General features: G+C 44.4%; 1 protein-coding gene across 7 annotated transcripts in view; it reads right to left on the bottom strand.

Moving 5' to 3' along the window:
- Positions 1 to 11,641: 11,641 nt before the first annotated feature.
- celf6 (CUGBP Elav-like family member 6) overlaps positions 11,642 to 21,982 on the bottom strand; it is a 169,147-nt gene continuing 158,806 nt past the window's right edge. For 5 of the 7 annotated variants that reach the window (XM_086175005.1, XM_086175009.1, XM_086175010.1 and 2 more), the window contains 2 exons: positions 18,116 to 18,265; positions 11,642 to 12,857 (listed from right to left, as the gene is read on the bottom strand). In XM_086175005.1, coding sequence (XP_086031131.1) covers positions 18,138 to 18,265 — 128 coding nt within the window. In that variant the 3' untranslated portion in view covers positions 11,642 to 12,857; positions 18,116 to 18,137. Of the gene's footprint in view, positions 12,858 to 15,055; positions 15,190 to 18,081; positions 18,266 to 21,982 lie in introns of those variants that run through there. The other 2 variants (XM_086175007.1, XM_086175006.1) reach the window with 2 other exon arrangements.

The following is a 21,982-nucleotide window of genomic DNA, read 5'->3' as shown; positions in this document are numbered from 1 at the left end:
GTTCTTCCCCTCCTCACCTAAAATAAGCAAGTAGATTTTTCTCATTTTTTTTTTCCCCCTCATCTCGTGAAAGTACTCAGAGAAGTATTTCTCTGCAGTCGATCATTATAACGTCACACCTCACAGACAGATTTAATAAACCCCGGCGGTTATTACCCTCTTTGCTGCAGGACTCTGCTGTTTTTTTGGTGTAAATTGTCTTTGCAGCGGCGGAGCCGATTGGATACGTATGCGCGTACCTTTGGCACGGCCTGACGCTTCCAGCGTGCCGGCGAACGGCCGAAGTATTGAGTTCAGTTGGTGTCCAGTGTTCAGGACGTTTTTGCTTCAAGTGTCAACATCCTGTCCGCGTCCACTGTGTCTCTCAAAGAGACGTGTAGGAGTGCAGGGTCGGCTCGGCAGCTTGGAGAGAGGCTATGCTAATATTCACTGTTTACATATACAAATGCTGTATGTATATATATATATGTATGTGTGAGTGTGTATACGTACATATTTATATACAGTATATATATGTATATATATATATATATATATATATAATCACTGATGTAAATCAGTCCAGTGTAAATCTGGACATACTCATATAAAGTATACATACTATTTATGTATACACACACTGTGTGTATGTGTAATATATATGTGCATATATTTATACACATACACACACAGACACACACACACACATATATATATATATATAATGTATATTTACATATATGTATGGGTGTGTGCATGCATGTCAATATATATGTATATATGTGTGTATGTGTATATATATACATGAGTGTGTGTGTGTGAATGTGTGTATGTGCATGCGTATGTTTATACAGTATATGTATATTATATATTATGTATATATGTGTGTGCGTGTGTGTACGTGTATATATATTCATATGTATGTGTGTGTGTGTGTGTGTGTGTATATATATATATGTGTATATGTGTGTGTGAGTATGTTTATGTGTGTACATATTTATATATATACACACACACACACACACATATATATGCATAAATACACATGTGTGTATCTATACATATATACACACATGTATATGTATATATATATAATCTGATGTAAATCAGTCAAGTATATCTCATGTAAACTTTAAAGTGGCTTGATGTCATAGAATACGAATTGTACTACAGTTCATTCATTCATTCATTAAAATGCCGTTATCCTGCAGTCGGGGTCGTGGTCAGTGCTGCAGCCAATCACAGCTGTCATTGGGCAAAGGGTGGGGTTCATCCTGGACCGACCGCCGGTCCATCACAGGGTCGCATATGGAGATTTGCAACCGTTCACTCACCCGTTCACATCAGGCAGACACACACAGGTTTATTTATATCATCACTTACAGGTCAAATAGAGACGACCATTCACCGTTTCATCCAGTAAACCTCCTGCATGTTTTGGATGGTGGGAGGAAACCGGAGATCCCTGAGGAAACCCCGTGCAGACGCCAAACCAAAAGGCATCCCTTTTTGGAATTGAACCAGGGAAACAGCCCGTGTGTATTATGGCATTTAAGTCAATGCTCGCAATTTCAGCGTTCGGTTTATTTGCGAAAAGTCTGGATCTAAATTGTAGACGTTAGTGTTGTATGTTTGTGGGGCAGTGCATGTTTTCTGCAAGTGCACTAGATCGTCGTGGTTCACAAACATGCACTCGCTAACATTATTTCATGCGATTTTTCGTTATGGGAGTCGGGTTTGACTTAAGCTAAACCGAGTCAGTCGATTGCCGGAACGGACTCCCTTTAAATCGGAGGAAGACAAAACATAAAACGGTAAAAATGTTTGGTGGTTGCCGACGTGCGTTCAGCATGGTTGCCATGCGGAGCGATTCGGGCCACAGCAAGCAAAGGGGAAGTGGCCAAAAAGTAAATGCTTCACTATACATGTATGTATATATACATATTTATATATATTTATACACAATATTACATATAAGCATAGAACCACTTCTTTGTCTGCCCCGGTTCTTACCTCCTGCGGTCTCGGCGTCCCATCAGGCATGAGTCGCTTGTTTTGTAGCTCCTTTTCTCCGGCCCTGGTGCCCTTCATTCTTAAGACCCGGCAAATAAACGTGTTTTCCGACACAGTGTTAAATCGCAGCATTTATAATGCGATGATAGATACAAACGTGTCAAATCGTGTGTTGAATTATTTTATTTAATTTTTTCCCTTTTTTTTTTTTTTTTTCTTCCAGACCCCTCCCCCGCCCTCCCGTAATCCCCTCCCCGCCACCTCCTGCCGCACTCCTCCCCTTAGTTATCACCCTTTTCAATCCCAGGCATCTTCAGGTCTCATCAATGCTTCTTAATTTCCATCAATACCGCGGCAGCCTAAGCTGCTCCACACCTGTCCGGTCGCCATGGCAACCTCACCTCCGACAACAAAGAGCTCCATAACACATTGCATGCTGTATTCCCCTTGATTAAATATTGATTAAGCTTTTGTAATACATAATAGGATCAAAAGGGATTTTGCCGCCTTGCTCGCCGGCGCCGTTCGTACACTTTCATTTAGTTATAATCTTTTGCGAGTTCGGAATCTGCATGCAAAAAAAAAAAAAAAAAAAAAAAAAAAAAAATCAAAAAATGTTTCCGCCCCTTTAAGTACCTGTAGGTTCCTTGTAAATCCTTAAGAAATAAATAATAATGATAATAATAAAAAAAAAACATTAAATTACAAAAAAAAAAAAAAAAAAAAAAAAAAAAACAGAGATCCACCAACACAAAGACTTTATATGCAAATTAAAAGAGAGTGTTGACAGAGCGCTCGGGCCTCTGAGTGGCAGGGCTTATGCGTAGCTTGTTTGCAACCTGTTCCCCATTAAAGGACACGCTAAGAGGCCCGCTGGAGTGTGCAGAGGCTCCCGAGTGCTTGAGTGTCCCTAATGGATGCATTGATAGATTAATGGACGATAAAAGTCAAACGCTAAATGCGCGGTAAGTGACAAGTGATAAGTCAATGTGGTAAATATTTGTGTAGGACATAGTTAAGAAGTTGAAAGGCCATTATTCACGATTACCTACAGACGAGGCCGTTCCTGGGTATAATGAGGTGCGCGGCGCAGGTTCAAAAGCTCATGAAAGTAATGGCCTGGAGAGTATTTTTTTTTTCCTCAATTGCATTAGTGTCATCTTCAGAGTGATTACAAGGACATGACGAAAGAGGTTTTCTCCCTTTGATACATTATTGATAACCTGTTGATGCATTGGCCTGCCGAATTAGTTTTACGGATAAAACCCCACCCGGCTCATATGTTTGTGCTTTTACTCTGATGCTCGACGGGTGAATTCGCAATATTAACCTGCCGGGCTGGAGTTTCACCACCCGCCCTCGACCCGGAGTCGGTCCCGAGACGCCCTTAAGGCCATTTTAAATAAGGGTTTTCACTTTCGTGTCGACCGGCCAACCCGTTCCCTTTCTACAAGTTCTTACGCCGCAGTGGAAGATGTACTTCCCTGTTGTCGGACGCGGTCGGCTTTCGAAGCCCGTGAAAATCAATTTGCTTCTGCTTTTAGGTGTACCCTGGGGCCGAGGAGGGGGGAGAGGGCGGGCACGTCCTGCTTGATTGTGCGAAAGTGTTGGCTTCGCCCTTTTCGTCTCGTTTTCCCCGACGAGCCACCGCTCCTCTCGAGGCCCGCTTGCTTCGTAACAATGAGTTTGAATTGAACCCAATACAAAGAGGGGGATGGTCGTGTGTTGTGTCGGCGTCGCGGGTGGAATCTGGGAAGAACCACGTTCACAACAACCCGCCTTCTTTTACAACTCAGACAAGGATAAAGACAACAGAACCTAACAACCCCCCTCAACCCAATCCATACTTGTTTATTATCCCTCACTCCGAAACATTGGGAAAAATGGAAGTGTCAAAAGAGTCTTGTTGTTCCATTTTCCTTCCCGTGGCCCCCCTTCTGGAGACAAACAAACAAACCCCTGTTAGCAGATTTCATCAGCTTTAGGGGTTACAGAACAGATTGAGTATCGACATCGGTGGCGGCCGAGGCTTATGGCTCAAAGGCAGCGGTCGGAGGGAAAATCTCAGGGGGTGGGAGATGCAATCGAAAGGACCAAAATAATTCAGCAGGACTCACTCGAGGAACAATCCAGTTTGTCATGTGCAATCATGGATTGTCTGCCGCACAATGAGAGAGGGGCCCCCGGAGAGACGAGCGCCGGAGTCAAGATGTGAACAGCCCGGGGTTAGAGTCACAACCGGCCCGCCTCCCGCCGTTTTATCACCCGCGAATGTTAGCGGCCGTAAATCTGTTTCCGTGCCGATGCCCGTCGCGCGGGGCATACCGCAGAGAGCCATAAACAAGGAGCGATGCCTTGTGTCCGGAGAGGGTTCGGTGGTCATCTGTGCTTTCTGGGGCGTGACATGGCATTCTGGGAACAATTATCGCAGGAGATTCGATGTTCTCCTTCCGCTGTGACGGACAGCTGTGTCTCCGGGAAACAGCCGATCCACGTTAATCTATAAAAGGATCGGTTGGACAGCGTGATTGTGCGTGTCCTACACCGGCCCAGCCCCGCGCAGGACAAATTGTCGTTTCCGAGGGGACGGCGGCGACTCTCGACCGTCTTCGTCCTTCTTTCTGACCCGGTAGATCGAGGCCGAGGGCCGCCCGAGTCTTTTCCGCACCAGTAAAGGCGGTGCTTCCTCGCCGTTGTCCCCTCATCGGCGGGAGTTGTTGGGTTCCCGTACCTTCTCTACATGGAAAGTCTTATCAGACAACTCCGCCGTGGAAGCAACACCTGACTCAACGTGGGAGTCTGACCTTGCGGTCCTTCGTGACCCCGACCGACTCGCCGTAACGTCGCCTTTACCGATAAAATCCAGCCAGAAGGGGCGAAAAAAAAAAAAAAAAAAGCCTCTGATGGATTGATCGTCCCCTCCCTGCGTTCCACCGGCTTGCGCCCGATTTTGTTTCCACTGTTACACCTCACCGAGACGAGAGCTGAATATCCATTTCCCTTTAATCAATTCACAATTTATTCCCCTCCCTCTTCCAATCTCCCTCCCATTTATTATGCATTATTCGCCCTTTTTAAACGATTTTCTCCTAACCATCTCATCTAATTTGGTATTCGGATATGGTTAGCGCTGTTAGCTCAATTAATACAATGACACGTCCTAAATGCATTCCCCCTCACACACCCGGGTGACAAGAGGAGTCTGGAAGAGAGAGAGAGCGAGAGAGAGAGAGAGAGAAACCTGTGGGAGTTTAATCAAAAGCAATGTGGAGAGATAAAACGGACAAAGCAGGCTCGGTTTTTCTACAGGACTGTGCTTTATTTTAGTCTAAGCAGAATATAATTAACTAGAGAACTACAGAGTTCAGGAGCACTATGGGAGATTCGCCCCCCGAATCAGGGGAACAGACCCGAGCCAACGCTAATTTCAAATTACATCTGTTTCAAATAAATATAAAAAAAATAACAAAAACAAACAAAAAAAAAACAGGAACTCAGGTTTGTTTGTTCAAATCAAATCATAAAATCCCATTCATTGTGAATATGGATAAATCCGTGGTGGTGGAAATTAATTTAACATGAGGACAAATGGAGTGAATAGACAGTGAAGCTGGGAATGTATCGATCCGTGAACGGCAAGACAAATAAATACTGATTAAAAATCGGTGGTGCGAAAAAAAAAAAGAAGCTGTGATTGGATGTTTCGATTGGAGCAAAAAAACGCTCGGTTAGCTAAGTTTACATTTTGGTCCTTCTAACCAATGGAAATGGAGGTTGGCGTCCACGTCCGACTTGAAGTTTGAGAATGGGCTTCAGGCAAAGCTGACTCTGGCAAAGTGTGTGTGCATGCATGTGCGCATGTGTGTGTGTGTGTGTGTGATTTGCTCCCCCCCCCCCCAACCGGAATGGCATGACCGACAACTGTTCACAGGTAGTACCGTCAGAGAGAACGGGCTGGGTTTTTAAGGCAGAATTCCCTCCTTGCGTCAACGCGGCCGGAGCAAAGCGTGGCGATGCAATCCATCGCCTCGGCGACGGCGACATCGCAAACATGTGGAAAGAAGATGCCACGAATGAGGGAGGAGGCGACGGAAACAGGACATAGATCAGTAATGACCCGTGTGAGTATGTGTGGGATTGACCTTCTTTTGCGCTATTTTTGTGTGGCATAAGATTGCTAAAATGTCCAGGAGGCTTGGCGGGGTTAAACCGGCGGTGGACGGATTCGGTTCGGTTTTCGGGAAGGGGCTTATGTCGCATTCCGGCTGATCTCGGTTTACGCTCGGCGGCGTCCGCTGTGAGCCCGGCGGCAATTTCCGAGGTCAATGTGTTGAAGATGGACGCCGGATTTTCTTGCTAGCCGGTTGAGTTTTGAAGAATTGAGCTTTAATAATATTTAGCTTGTATATTAGAAATAATTTAACATTTTAGTCAACGGTTGCCGAAGCGCAGGTCAAGAACTTGGACCCAAATGGGTGTTTGTTTGTGAATTTTGATTGCTATGACATATATATTATAAGGATTAGCGGTTATAAGGTCAACGGCACCCACAAAGATAGGAAAACCCACTTAAATGAAGGTGTGTGTGTGTGTGTGTGTGCTTGTGTGTGTGTGTGAGAGAGAGAGACAGACATGGAGTTTTTAAAATAAAATGAGGCCACGGATGACAGCGATATTTTTCGTCCACGTTGTGCATCGGACTCATGTTACGAATCCGCCGACGACCGTCAATCAGCATTTCTTTCCCGAAGTGCTTTTTTTAATCCTCTGGGTTTTGGGGGCAGGGACGGGACGGGACTCCACACATGGGCTATTCGTTCAGTTAAAAAAAAAAAAGAAAAAAAAAGAAAGCCGAGAATCCGAATAAACCTCGTGATGATGGGTCTATCCCAGCTTCAGCCGATTAATCACAAAGCAATCGTGAAAAAAAAAAAAAAATCAAACAGCAGTTTAAACAACATGAGTATAAAATCCCATTTTTTTGAACATCGGTGATTTTTTTTTTTTTTTTTACTATACAAGAAATAAAATAATTTTGTCATCTGTTTTTTTTTTTTCTTATCGATAAATTATTTCATAGCTTCCTTCTCTTAGTCTGACTGAAATATATTAGTTATTCTTTTACTTTTATTATCTTTTTTTTTTTATTTTAAATGTTTGAACATGATGTGTGGGTGTGTGTGTATGTAGGTGTGTGTGTTTGTGTGTGTGTGTGTGTGTGTGTGTGTGCGCGTCCTATAAAGAAAGTTCAACGAAATTGAAAAATAAGCTATATTGTATGTACAGGAGCGATGCGGCTGTGTGGCGGAGTCGTGGCTGGGGGTTCTGCTTTGAGGGCGTGGGGTGTCTCTCAAATAATTGCTATCTTTAGACGTACCGGTCTCCGCCTGACCGGCTACATGCGGTCGGCGGCGGCGTTTTGATTCCTAGATGGTTTTATGTACATGGAGCCTCGAACCCCGCGGGTCGACCGTTTAGTAAAACCAGCTTTGAGAAGTTCTGAACCCCGAAGGTTACTTCTGAAAGTACAACGGCGGTTGATTTGTTCTATTTTGGTCACGTGATGGATGAACTCCGCCGGGGCTGTCGCGTCGATTCATCAGCCCCCTTCCACCCCCCGAACCCTTACGAATGGACCGATCCAATCGCAGCGCGGGCGATCTTTCCCTTCTTCCGACGAATCGCGGCGCGTCGGATCCGCCGAATCTCAATTAGCGCGTCTCTGGGCGACGGGTCCAAACGCTCCATCCATCCGTCCGACGCTCGGAATTGTGTTTCAGGGCTGAGACTTTAAGTGTGTGTGTGTGTGTGGGGGGGGGGGGGGGGCTTCGATGGACTGTTCCGGATCCCTGCACTGCTGCGGACACATTTTATATTGACATCATTGTCCCACAGAGTTAGGCTTCTCGACATAAGCTGCTGTACAACCTCTCTTTTTTTTTTTTTTTTTTTTTTTTTTTTTTTTTGAAGTATTCTATAGGCTATTTACACTAAGTCATTTAAAAAAAAAAGTGTCCTTCCTGGTATCAGCCCTGGACGTAATCCCCGCATTGTTCGATAACCGCCGTGCGTGACGTTGGCGGTGCGCCGGCCCGTCGGTTCCTCCGGCGCTCGGGATGAGATCGCGCCGGCTCGCCCTTCGTCCCCCACCCTCCTTCTGGCCCTCGCCGACCTCCACATTTGTCGTCCTGCTGCGACTCCCTTTGGATCAGGGGTAAGGCAAGGCTCTGAACCTCTCCACTAATCGTGACATCATAGCGCCTGATGCCCTGAGTATTGGGAGTGATTTTGTGGAGTTTCAGTTTTAGCACGCAGCACCCCCCCCCCCCCCCCCCCAACTGACCAATCGACGCCCCCCATCAACCATCGCCATCATCGAACACCTATTTCCATCCGCGCCTGCTTTTTTTCTTTTTTTCCCCCACACGAAATCCCATTTCCACAACGAAACCCTTTCTGCGCCAGATGACGGAAGAAGCTCCCTCCCAAAGCAGCCGTTAAAGCGAGAGGCATTAATTTCTTCCCTCCTGTCCAACAGGTTCCTTTAATTATCTCTCCCCTTTCAGTCAATTACATTTCACTTCCTTTTCCCTGACAATCGCTGCTATTTTAGGGCGAGTGTTATGCACCTGGGGGCGGAAGAATCATAGACGTAGCTTGGCGGTGTAAGCATACCTCTCTCGAAGGACTGGCCTCGTGAGGCTGTGCGATGTACATTCGCCTTTACGGACTTCTGTCCTAATGATATGGGGTTGTAGCGTAGAAATTCGTTGCTAGCAGGGGGGTAGCGGGTCTAAAGGCCCGGTGTACTCGTGGGGGTTTGACTAAGGGAAAAGGTTGGCATTTGGACAACGTCCCTGTGGGGTTAGCGCTAAGTCGGAGACTCACGGGAATAAACCGAGATCATAAATCGCGGCTAGCTCGTGTCACGGCTAATTATGTGCGCGCCAGTTCATCGTGAGCGGGGAAAGTAATCAGAGTGCAGTTGTTGTAATTGTCCCCTCGGCCAAATCATAAAGCAGAGTATCCTAAGCTCCAGACTGAAGGGTGCGTGATATGTATGCTCTTTTGCCCTGGGAAGTAGTTCAGCGCCCGATGGAGGACATCGCCGTGACAACCCCGCAAGCCCCTTATGAACTCATTTTCTAAAGCTTGCGCTGACAGTCGAGGGGACTCCGTCTTCCTATCAATCACGCATGCCGATGCGTCGCAGTTGCCTTTGTCTCTGGACAAAACGGCAACTTCTTGCAATTCCACCAAAAGAGGAATTATTGCATTATTTTGGATTATTTTTCTCAATGCTGCACTCTTGAAGGGTATCACTTGGGATCTGAAGATCTTCCAAGCTTGGTGGAGCGGTAGTCCGGTCCAAACAATGTCCAAGACGGTAATCAAAAATGGTCTCTTTCCAAAAGAGTCTTTAAACTGTCTGCAACTCCCTCTGGATGTGTGAAGTTAGCATTAGCGACACTGGGCTGCAAAACCTTTACCGCAACATCCACCTTGCCCTCTAACAGGTTCTAGCCGAGCCGAGTTAGCGAAACAGAGGCGGGAACAAGGCTGCCTCTTCGGGTGACTATACGGCAGCGTTATTATTGACGCCAGGTCAGCCGTCAGTCTGCAGGCTTGCCAGGGAGTAGGCGCCAACGTAATTCTCGCTAATCTCCCCCCTCTGTCATCCTCTGCGCGAAGGGAACCCCCACCACCACCATCACCATCCCCCCCGTCATTTCGAGTCCGAGTGATTATCCGGGCGATTTTTCACTTGGTTGCCGCTAATGTATAAAGGCTGGTGATTACATTGTGATTAGAGGGAAAGGTGAAATAGCATGTCTAATACGGCGCGGGAGGTAATTGAAGGGTAGTGCGCGCAGGCATTAGTCGGGTTAAAAAAAAAAAAAAGGTGTTCCAGGAGGAGAAGAAGCGCTGGGATGAGGCTGAACCCCGAACCTGGGGATTTAAGGGGGTTTTACTTGTCTCCCTGGAATCCCATCAAGACCTTGGGCTTCTTTAAATAACAGTTAGCATCAGGGGAAGGGACTTTTGTGGGTGCAGCCTAACTTTTCTCTCAGTCGTGAGCCCGTTTTTATTTTTTTCCCATTCCAACTTTCCTATACTGTTCATTTATTTTTTAATTCTAAATCACAAAATGAAGAGCCTCGACAACGGCACGCCATTGAGCCATTCCATGAAAACGCTTCGCCTCCTATCCTCTTATTCAGTTGTGCTTCTATTTATTCGTTTTTTTTTTTTAATCTCGGGTTACAATTTGGTTGATATTGACAAATGAACTTTTCATTGTGTTATTTTTCACAAATATTGCAAAATGTATGTGTGTCAAAAGCATCACACAACTGTAACTGGGAAACCACAGGGCTAAAAAAAAAAATGATAAAAAGGAAAATAATTAAAGCGTTCATTCAGAATTTTCAATTAAATCAGAATAAGAATTCAAAAAATTAAAATTCATTATTTTGCAGAGAATGGTTTCAAACATTGGTGAGTTTGGTGTGTTTGGTGAGCCAATCATTAAAAATAAATGTTAGTTTTCTAAATGTATATACGGTAATTTCCGGACTATTGAGCGCACCTCAATATAAGCCGCACCGGCTAGCCGATCACTATCTCGGGCTTTCTCCCACGCACTAAAACCGTCAAAGTCATCTTCTTCGGTGTCGGAGTTGAACAGACTCAGAATTTCCCGGTCATTTCATCCGTCCGACGTGACGTTTTAGCGGCGTGAAGTTCGTTAGCGTCCCCCAACCAAAGTCCATATATTAGCCGCATTGTTTACGTGAAAAAAGTCGCAGCTTATCGTCCGGAAATTACGGTATTTATATATATATATATATATATATATATATATTGATTATTTATTTTATTTTTTTAATGTAGATTCTCACTACGGGAGGTGTTAAGCCATGATTTTCAGGATACGTTATTTTTAACAATTCTAATTCCGAGTCCAGATCGTATTTCTCTTGGAATGGTTCAATTGCGCGTTTTCCATCGAGACCTCTTGCCGCCGTCCTCGAACGCATCACGCTCTCTTGCAGCGGTTGTCAGGGTGACCACGAGCCAACTGGATGACCGAATGTAGACGCCGTTTTCCAAACCCTTTCGTCGTCACGGCAACAGACTACACGTTTCCTCATAGGCAGTCGGTCTCGATCAGCTGTTGGGTGTTTCAAGGGTTGTTTGAGTGCGTGAAAGGGGAATTTCAACTTGCGGCTCGGGGTTGCAAAATGTCAAGACAGGGGGGGGGGGATAAAGAAAAGAATCCAAAGAAAAGGCAAATAAAAACACCCCACTTCCATTTTGCTTGGTCTCTACAGTGGATTGTCGCTTAAACGTAAAGGCTAGCGAGGAGCCTGGAGTCTGCACCCTGTCCGGCGCAGACATTAGTGAGTTCAGTCTTTTCTTTCTTTTTGTAAATTCTTTTCCGGCCTCGCCGTTCTTTTCCCCGTCCGGGACCGATCCGTCAGCCGGCGCCGAGGAGCGCGGGGCAAGATATCCAGCGGACAAACCCCCCCTTCTTAAAAGTCCATGTGAGAGTTGGGGGGGGGTGGGAGACCCTTCGTCGGATCAAAACAATTTTTCCCTCCTCCCCCGTCGGACACGCCCTTCTTTTTCATTTCAACTTCAAGTATTATTTTTTTTTGTTCTTTTCAATTTTTAACAACAGCAAAAGTTAGCAAATCTACACTTCCTCTTTGTCGTCTTCATTTTTTTGTTTGTTTTTTTTTTCTAAAATCCTACTCTAGTTTACTATTCTACAACCTGGCGCTAAATCAGCATCCAGAGGGAAAAGATCGACCCCTACGCTACGATTCCGTGTCTTTTTTTTTTTTTTCTTTTTTTTTCTCAATATTTCCATTTTCTCGTATTCGTACTTACAGTAGGCCACTGGATATTGATTTAATTTTTTTTTACTACGAGTAAATTGTAATACTTGCAGCTACAAGGTATGATTTTTTGTTTTTTTTAAATATATATTTATATATTTATATATTTATATTCTTTTTAAAAAGCGTTTAGTCCTTTGGTCCCTATTTCCTAAGGAATGATGCATGTAAATTATCCTGGATTCTCCTCTTCTTCTTCTTCTTCTTCTTCTTCTTCTTCTACTACTACTTCTTCTTCTTCATCGTCTTTATCGTCGTCTTTTTTTTTTTTCCCAGTCTCCATCCAGAGCTTGCCCTTTCACAGAGCACAACACCTGTGTAGGCACGAAAACCAAAATGGCAGCAGGCTGGTGTGTGTGTGTGAGTGTGTGTGTGTATTTGAGTGCGTGTGTGTGTGTGTGTGTGTGTGTGTGTGTTGCTTCAGTACTCAAGTTGGCATTTGCACTTATTTATACATGTACAAAGTTCTTTTTTCTTTTACGTGTAGCTCCTCTAAACGTTTTGTCTTATCAGTGTGTACGTGTGTTTAATCTATATCCTGTGTCAGTATGCATGCTTTGAGCATAATGAGTCTATAAAGTTTTTTTTTTTGTTTGTTTCCTTTTGTTGTGTGTGTCCCCCCCCACCCCACCCCGTCGTGTCTAAAAAACAGCAGCAAAAAAGTTGTTCTCTGCAAAAAATCTCCCTCCGCAAGGCGCCGAAGCAAAAAACAGGGCAAAAAAGAGGCAGTCGCGAAAGTAAAAGGAAAAAAAAATAATAATAAAAAAAATTTGGAATAAAAAAAAAAAAAAAAAGAAAAAAAAAAACACTCTGGGATCCTTCTCTCAGTCACCCAATCGTTCAGCAGGTTTTTTTTCCAGCCGGATCAAGGGACCACCCTTCCTTCGTGATATGTAGCAGAGCAAGAAGTCTTTGTACTTTTACTGCACTTGTGGAAATAAGGTGTTGTGGCCCTTCATCCTGCGATACAGAGAAAGAGAGGGAGAACGACAGAAACAGAGAGAGAAAGATAGAGAGAGAGAGAGAGAGTACAATGAGGAGAGTAGATTCAGTTACGCTGCGGTGCAGACATGCTGGAGGGTTGCTGGCTCCTGGTTATCACACAGACTGACAGGCACGACCAACAGCATGGGAAACAGAAGGGGAGCAGGGAAAGGAAAATAAAATGAATAAAAAATGTGGAAAAAAAAGAGAGGAAGAGGAGTGTGTCAATAAAAAAAAAAAAAAAAAACAGATCTTGTGTTTTAACCATACGGATCTTGCGGTGCAAATCCACATTTTTTTTTAAATGCCTGGAGAGAAAAGAAGGGCTGAGAGTTTGGAAAAGAAAACAAGAATGAGAGAAAGTGCTAGAAAGAATGGGATGAGAATGAGTGAAATGACCGAAACGACGGAGAAGACGAGAAACGTTATTTGGGAGATAACGGCCCCCCGTTTACATCATCCCTGATACGTTTGTCGGGGGGCGTCACGGCCAATCACAGCGGGGCATGTTTCAGCCAATCACAGCGAGGCATGAAAGCGGCTGACTTCCTGATTTCTTTTTTCCCGTTCCAGCCGATGAGGCCTCTGATGAGGTTGTGAGAAGAACTAGATTTTCTGCTTTTGGATGTGGGGAGGAGGAGGAGGAGGACCAAACCTCATCTTTGGCGGCGTGAAGAAGAGAAACATCCGTCTGTTCTGATGACAGACGTTTGCTATCTAATAAGCCGCTACCCGTCCCCTATATACATCTGCTTTATAAGCCATATAAAAATATATGCGCTTATATAAACCTACCAGAGCTCCCTGAAAACTTCACTCTCAAACTCAAATGAAGAATTTCTACCTTTTAGCTACCTTTTTTATTCATTAATAAATGCAAGTGTTGCTTTATTTATGGCCGTCTCTTTATGACATCCGAGGGTGAATATTTGTACGTCTTTTTTTGAATTTATAAATATTAAGTAATTTAATATTTATTTTTAATTTAATTTTATTTTTTGGGGGATAAAGCACCTAAAATAAAATTATTTATTTTTTCTTTCTTTCTATGACGTACGTATGAGACGGTGAATATATGTCTGTATTGGATGTGTGAATAGTTGTACGTCCCTATATGAAGCCCTGTGATTGGTCCAGACTGAACTCCTCCTTTCTCCCAATAGGAGCACAGATTGGCTCCAACCCTCCTCCCCCTGCTATCCTGAGTGCAGGATCAGCGTTTTAGATAATGATTTTATAAATTTGATTGTTTTCTGGGCGGCTCCGTGAAAGACACCTGGCAGGCGAGAAACTCGATGGACGCCCAACAAGTGTTCTTCGGCCCCTGAGGAGGTCAGTGGATAGTCGACGAGAGCGCGAATAAAACAAGCTCCATGGAAACGACTAACGCTGTGAGGGTCCGGCCTGGATAGAGGGATGCTGCGGAGGAGTAAAAAAAAAAAAAACACTCGCGAAGAATTATCTCCAATACCAGCATCACTGATCACGCAGTTATTAGCTTTTTTTTTTTTTTTTTTTGGATTCACCCTTTGGACATCACTTTGGATAGTCATTTTTCGGTAATTGGTTTGCGGCCTCATCAATAAATAAATGAGAAGCCGTTCCCCGAGTTTGCGGGCGGCAAACAAAAGAGTCGGACGAAATCCAAGGCGAAACGAAGCGAAGTGTCAACATTTGCCCGCAATTTAATCGGCCGCGTGGAGCAGCTGCTTATCGAGTGAAGAAAAAAAAAAGAAGAAAAGACGAAGAAAACTCGTAATGGAAAAAAAAAAAAAAAAAAAGGGATTATGATGGGGGTGAAACGGGAAATGCGGTATTTACACACACATGTGACCCCACGGGAAAGAGGAAAACACCACAAGGGCACACGGTACAAGAGCACGAAGGGTTCAAAAGAGAGGCCACGCCCAGTTATAGTCAACCAACCAATCAGCACGTCAGTTACAAGATGTACTGTACGACAGCTACCAGCCAAGAGAGTCATCGTGTTACTGCACTGCACACACTGCCAAAATACAGAATATATATATATATATATAGATGTAAAGGGGGGGAGGGCAGGATATATAACGAGAGTCCATGAACGCCACGCCACGCCATGCAACGCAGTCACAGTCCCACCACATGACGTCATCCAGGAGAAAATGACACCATGGGTTCAACTTACGGCGGCGGGAAACGTGGCCCCCGCGGTGACGGGTGTGGGAGGCGCGGCCATAGCGGAAAGAGAGAGAGAGAAAGAGAAAGAGAAAGAGAAAGAGAGAGAGAAAGAAAGAAAGAGAGAGAGAGAGGTTGCCTTGCACTGTGACTGCGGCGCGTCAGGGTTGCCAGGTTGGGGCAAAAGAAGGGAAAGAAAAGAGTGGGATTTTCTTTTCCTTTAGTCAGTTATTCAAAGCACCCGTTCCACATTTGTTTATTTTATTCTATTTTCTTATTTTTTGCAAAATTTGCTTGTTTTCTTTTCGCACTTCCGCCACGGCAAGAACGAGGTTATTATGGTTATTATCACTGGACCGGGGGGGGGGGGTGGACATGTAAAAGAGAAATAACAGAACAAATAGTCATCAACACACCACGGGAGGAGGGGGAAGACATTTTTCGCGTCTGGTTGCCACGGTGAAATATTCTCACCCGACGACGTTTGCGGGTTAAGAGGTTGAATTGATGCTTTTCTGTTCCCGCAGATAACCCTTAAGGTAGAATGCATATTTCTGAGAGCGGCCCCGGACCCGGTAATTGGATTTCCATTGTGTTGTTTTCGAGCGGGATGGCGGCTGCACGGCGAAGGCTTGGGTTTTTTTTTTTTTTATTATTTTATTTTTTTATTTTTTTGAATTAAGTTTATCTTTTTTAGCCGTGGAACGCAATTTCAGCAGCAGCGAGGCTCCCGAGACCAAGACAATGCTTTTTGATCGTGTTTCACTTTATTTTATTTTTTTGTTCAACTTCAAACCGGAATTGGAAAGTATTACATTGGGTGGGAGAGTGGGGGGGGGGGGGGGGGGCGTTTGGAAGTTATCTACAGAAGTTTATTTTCTTATATTTTTTTTTTTTCGTTTTATTCCTTGGGAAAACAAAAACAAGACCTCATCAAAGTTTAAAATCTTTATGATTTATTTAAAATAAATATAGGAAGAAAAAATCAAAAAGTTTATCAATGTCTGTGGCTCCACAGCTTCTCACTTTTTGAAAAAATAAAAATAAAAAAAATAAAAATGGTAATCATGGTAAAATATATCAAATAAATAAATTAAAAACATTACAAAACAAAAAAAAAAAAATCATTGTAAGTCCATTACTCCAGAGCCTCTTACATATTTCATATAAACTTATATAAAAAAAAACAACTTAAAAATAAATAAATGCATAAATAAAAAAAATAAATAAATAAATGTGAAGAAAAAAAAAATTGAACTTATTATATAAGAGTGTGACTCCAGAGCCTTTTAGCTTTTTAATAATTAATTATGAAATAAAGAAAATAATAACAAAATAAAAAATAAATGTAAAATAACTCGGTAAATAGAACGTAAACAATCATTGAACGTCTAATGTAAGTGTGTGACTCCAGAGCCTCTTACTGTTTTACTTACTGTCATTAAAATAAAAATAATTTAAAAAGAAAGACGATAGAAGAGAATAGTTTAAAGCTTTTTACCTATTTCTATCACTGTCTTTGTTTCCATGGGAGTCTAACCCTTTCTTAATGATAGAAGCGGCTTTCATAATAATAATAATAATAATAATAATACTGATAACAATAACAATAATAATAATAATAAAAATTTAAAAAGTCGGTTTGGACCGGACCAGAGAGAACGTGCAAACAAACAGGCGAGACGCTCGCGCACGCTCACACACACACACACACACACACACACACACACACACACACACACACACGCACACACACACAAACACGCACATACACGTCTGCTAATAAAGTGACAGAATGTTATTGTGAGGAAACGTACGTCTGTAATTGGAGACATTCCGTGTCACGTCTCTTTCACTGTCCAATCATCGGGCGCTGTTGGGCGACATTTTCCATTTGTCCAAAAACCCATTTGCACTCAATCAAAATACCCCCCCACCCCCACCCGCCGAAAGCCTTTCTCCAGTTAGCGGGACGCGGCGCTATTCAAATGTGTTCGGGGGTGGAGAGGGCGAGGGGGGCATCCATCATCTGTATTGCGCCCAACCTCTCGGCGGATGCCATCTCGCGGCTTTTAAAGAGTCACGTCTAAAACAAACAAATGGCATCGCCGCGCCCTTATTTATGGAGGAATATAATCCAAGCTTATGTCGCCCGTAATGAAAAGCTGTCCGGGGCCGTCGAGTGGAAAGAGGGAGAGAGAAAGAGAGAGAGAGAGAGCGCATCTATATTATTTAGCTCTTGACAGCGGCACTTTGTAACAGATGGGTGATGATTCTTTGAATCAGGCGCGACACGGTGGAATTAGTCTTTATGGAGGGGCCGGGTTCTCCTTTTAAACAAAACACACCGCTTTTTATTACTTAAGAGCGAGAGCCTTTTCGCCGTACGAGGTTTCGGAACGGGCCGCGTTGATTATCTTTCTCGTACCCGGGGGCCGGACCTACTTGAGCTAATCGAGTTGTACTTTCTGAATGTGTGAGCTGTTTTTCGCTCGATGAGTGCTTTTACGTCCGGCCGCTGTTCGGCTTGTTTACTTCCTGGAACTTTTTACGTCGCGCATTTAGCTTCCGATTTCGGCGGGGGTTTGCAAATCTGCTTCCCGCGACTCCCACGTTAGCGTAGATGCCCCACGACTCATAGCAATGAGGCGCGCGCGTGCTCCTCGACACCGGCGAACCAATTTAATCTCCTGTGGGATTGTAATTACAGTGTAATAACGTCCCTCCCGCTCCTCTAGGAGACGTCCTTGCGGTCCGTAGCGTCGGCGGCCCCGAACCTGCCGGCCCCAAACAATGGAGAAGGATCCGGTTTTGTTTCGTCGCCCCCGAAAAAAAGCGCATAAAGAGCGAGCTATTAATTGGGGTCAGAAATGAATGGGAGCGAAACGGATGAGGCCATATTTGGTTTTCAATTCTCAATTAATTCCTCGCCGGTTCGATTAGAGCCGGTATTTGAAATGCAAATAAAATCGGCAAAGCCATTAAATTGAGGGGTGACTTTGTGTGGTGTTGACGGGATTTTTATTTATTTATTTATTTATGATTTTTTTTTTTTTTTTTTTTTTTTTTTACTCTACCTGGGTCTGGACAGCAGGCGAGTCAGTAAGGTCGGTTGGCATCCTTTGGCCGCTTTAGCTGCACTTTCAGCCTCTTCATGCCTATCTGGAAGCCGTTCATGGCCTGGATCGCGGCTTGAGCGCTGGACGGGTTATCGAAACTCACAAAGCCTGTGACGGGTAGATAGAATACGGGATGGAGGGGGGGGTCGGATAACGCAGGGAGGGAGGAGAACGACAGGAGATGATAGAGGAACAGGAGGGTAGGAGGGAAAAGAGACAAGATGAAAGAAGGGAGTTTGAGAAAAGGCCCCTTTTAAACTCTCGACAATGACACAACAATGGGCTTTTGTTTTCCTCTTTTCAGCGGATTAATTGAAAATCTTGGAATAAAAAAAAAAGAAGATTACATACAGTACCACAAAGGCTAATAACGCAGATATAAAAAAAAATAAAAAAATAAATAAAACGATGAAGCCGCTATTAGAAACCTGGAACAAAAAAGGCAAAAACATAAAAAGGTGTGGAAAGATTAGAAGGGAGTGTGTGTGTGTGTGTGTGTGTAAACCTTACCTGAGTGTCAGGGGTGCATCAATGTGAGGGTGTATGCACATGTTGATGTGTAATCGTGTGTGTGTGAGAAAAAAGCAAAAGGACACGGGGGTCGCGGTGAGACTCGGAGCGGCGGGCGCCGCCGTCCTGCACGCCCCCCGCTCCGAGTTATCACCCGGGTGTCGAGGCGCAGCGAAGCCCCGCAGGTTTTCCACGCCGGGCTCCTCCGAGCCGGCTCTTATCAGACACCTGTGATTGACGGCCCGAATTTTCCGCCTGCCAGCTGATTTGATCACACCGCTACGGGTCCAATTTAATTTGGGGGGAAGAGGGCAGGCTTTTGTCAGGACGGATGAGATAAGGCCACTGCTTTTACAAACCCTTTAAAAAAAAAAAAAAAATGAACGAGGAAGAGCCTGTCAGTTGGCAGTGATCCCCCCCCCCCAACACACACACACACACACACACACGTGCGTGCACACGTTCTGTTGATTTAATGAATCTCCATACATCACATTTACATCCACATGCCAAAGGGGTGATAGGACGACAGGTTGGGGAAAAAGTGGGATATCTGCGATTCTGGTTGTGGTTTTTTTTTCCCTGAGATTGAGCGCTCGTGCTTTACTATCTTTGAAAGATGTTGATTTGTTTACCTTGTTGGGTGGTGCTAACGGAAGGCTGACTAGCTAGAATCAGCTGCAACCATCTCTGCTCTGTCTGAGACTGATGTTTTCGTACCCCCCCCCCCCCCCCCCAAATTAAACAATGGTACGAGCCGCAGGTTAAAAACCTCATGGACGGTTGGACCAAACCAAATGGTGGTGGGGGTGTAAGATAAGGGGCAGGCATCTGGACATCGCTGGAAATCAGCTCTGCATTACAGATGGATTTGGCGCCGCACTGCCATCTTGGTTGTAGTTTTAGGCATTGATTGTATTATTGATTGACTGATCAGTTGGCGGATCGGTCTATTGGTTGCTAGGTTGATTTATACTAGCTATGCTCAATATGTTGAGTTATACTACCTAGGTCTGTGTTTGTTTTGTATAAAGCTTGTTGGTGCACGATGCAGCCCCGCCTCCACCATAACTGCTACTTATTTCCTTCTGAAAAAAAATATACATCAACCTTGTTGTAGTCGAAAGTGTCCCAACTGTAATAAGCTGTTTTCACACACAACTTGACAGTTTTAATCTGTGTTATTATTTTTCTTCTTTTTCCTTTTTCGGAAAGTTGATACCAGATTAGATATTTTCCAGCAACCACTGAGGCGAAGGCAAAGCACGGATACGACACGCCATCTGAAAACAACCAAACTTTCCTTGTCTTTTAAAATTATACAGGTTACTTATTTCAACTGTTAAATTTGTTCCTTCATTCATTCTCCATACCACACGAGGATCGGAGTAACTGCCAGCTGTCATTGGGTGAGAAGCGTGGAGTTTGTTGCATAGAGACGTACAACCATTCACCGTTCTAATGTTCGGGCAATTCACGCCCAACTTTTATTTAAAGGCAGTAAATTTAAAACCCAGATTTAGATGAGCTCAAAGTTGGAAATTCTGAATAAAAGGCGGCATTAAAATACAATGTACTGTTCGGGACCCCTCTTATGTGTCTATGTTTTGAATCAATTAATTTCTCCATTTTATTTTTATTTTTTTCAAACCAGCGGTGAGCGGCTGCCGATCTCAGCCGCGTCGCTCTTTTTTTTTTTTTTTTTCCACGGGATCTTCTTGAAATTCATTTCCGAGCTAAATCCGGCTAATTCCACTTAACAAGGTGGGCTTTGATCACTTTAAAAGTCAATATTGAGCGACTAAACGCCGGGGATTTGGAGCGTCGTATCCGACGAGTCGCGGGTTCAACCCGACACCTAGCGTATAGCTTCTTAACGTCTTTGCGGCGCCAACCCCGAATGATAATGAAGAATGCTAATATGTCGATTTGTGTGCTACGCCAGACAACATTAAGGCGCTTTAACCCGGGCGACTTCGTTGTAAAGTGAGATCATCTCACATTTTCATCTCTATTTAATCGCTTTTTGGCTAAACAGACGCCCGTCTGCCTCGACGGCAATGCCTCTCCAGAGAGCATACTTCAATCCCTCATCCAGAAATACATCTTTTATGGGTAATGTGCCCCGAGTGCTCCTCTGGTGACCTTTTCATCACATTCACATTTTTCCAGCCTCCCTGTAAACACTCCATCTCGCAGAGTGACGCCTGATTATCTCCTCTCGAACCCCCCCTCCCCTCCAAAAAAAAATGCAGTTCAGAGTGGCGAAGGGGGTCCTTCGCGGAAATATTTCACCCGGCGCCGCCGTGACTCATTCCCTGTCGGTGCCAGGTGACACGTTAACCAATAATAAACCGCTGAATACGATATTGTATTACCTATTGACACCGTTGGCATTGGAACAGCAGGTTTGGACGGAGAAAAAGTGTCGGGGGACTGCGAGGAGAAGACGAAAAAGATCGAGGTCTGGAGGAAGCGGAGATGAAGATGTGGCTGTTCTTTGCGGGAGTGAGGAGGATGGAGAGGATCAGGAATGAGAACATCAGAGGGAGAGGACGGGTTAGATGTTCCGGAGATAAAGTCAGACTGTCAGATATTGGTTTAGACGTGTACAGAGGGGAGACGGAGATGAAGATCTGGGTGGAAGGAGGATGAGGTTGGAAGTGCCAGGCAGGCGGCGTTCGGGGAAGATTTATGGATGGTGAAGGAAAAGAGGGCATCAAGTTGGTCAGCGACGGTTAGATGGAGGACGTCGATTGGCTGCGCTCGACTGCTTACCTTCCAGTTTGCACACTATTTGCAAAGTTTCCGCTGCTTCCAACAACACTCACTGCCCTTCCCTGAGTTGTAATGTATTCATTTGGCATTCTGTCCTTACTAAGCGACTTGTGTCTCTTCTATAGCTGCTTTCAGAAAGAAAAGCTCTGAGAGCTGTCCAGCTCCAATTTGATTCCAGGAAGTAGCCTCCTCCAAGGGAACCTTTTAGTTTTGCATTTACACAGACAGTAAGGGACCACAGTAGTGGTACTCAAAAACCAAACCCAAACAACATGGAGTGCCAGGTTGAGATGACATTCATGTTCCACATGACGGGAACATTAACCATGGAGTATCAGATTGGTTGAAAGCGTTTTTATCTTCTCCCCGCACTGCTTCGATGTGCGAAGAACCCCGCCGTTAGCTAACTCCGGACTTATTTTGGCCCAGAAAGTTGATCCTCGGTGACAACCCCCCCCCGTGGGCTTACAGGCCAGAAGAGCTCAGACCTCTTTGTCGCTTCATTTCTCTCCATTTTGTGGCACGAAAATAGCTAAC

Source organism: Fistularia commersonii, chromosome 27 (assembly GCF_037954325.1).
Source record: "Fistularia commersonii isolate RoL2024-O1a breed Wild chromosome 27, RoL_Fcom_v1.0, whole genome shotgun sequence".
Lineage (NCBI taxonomy): Eukaryota > Metazoa > Chordata > Actinopteri > Syngnathiformes > Fistulariidae > Fistularia > Fistularia commersonii.
Note: the sequence above shows the minus strand (reverse complement) of the source record. Positions and strands in the feature narration are given on the sequence as shown.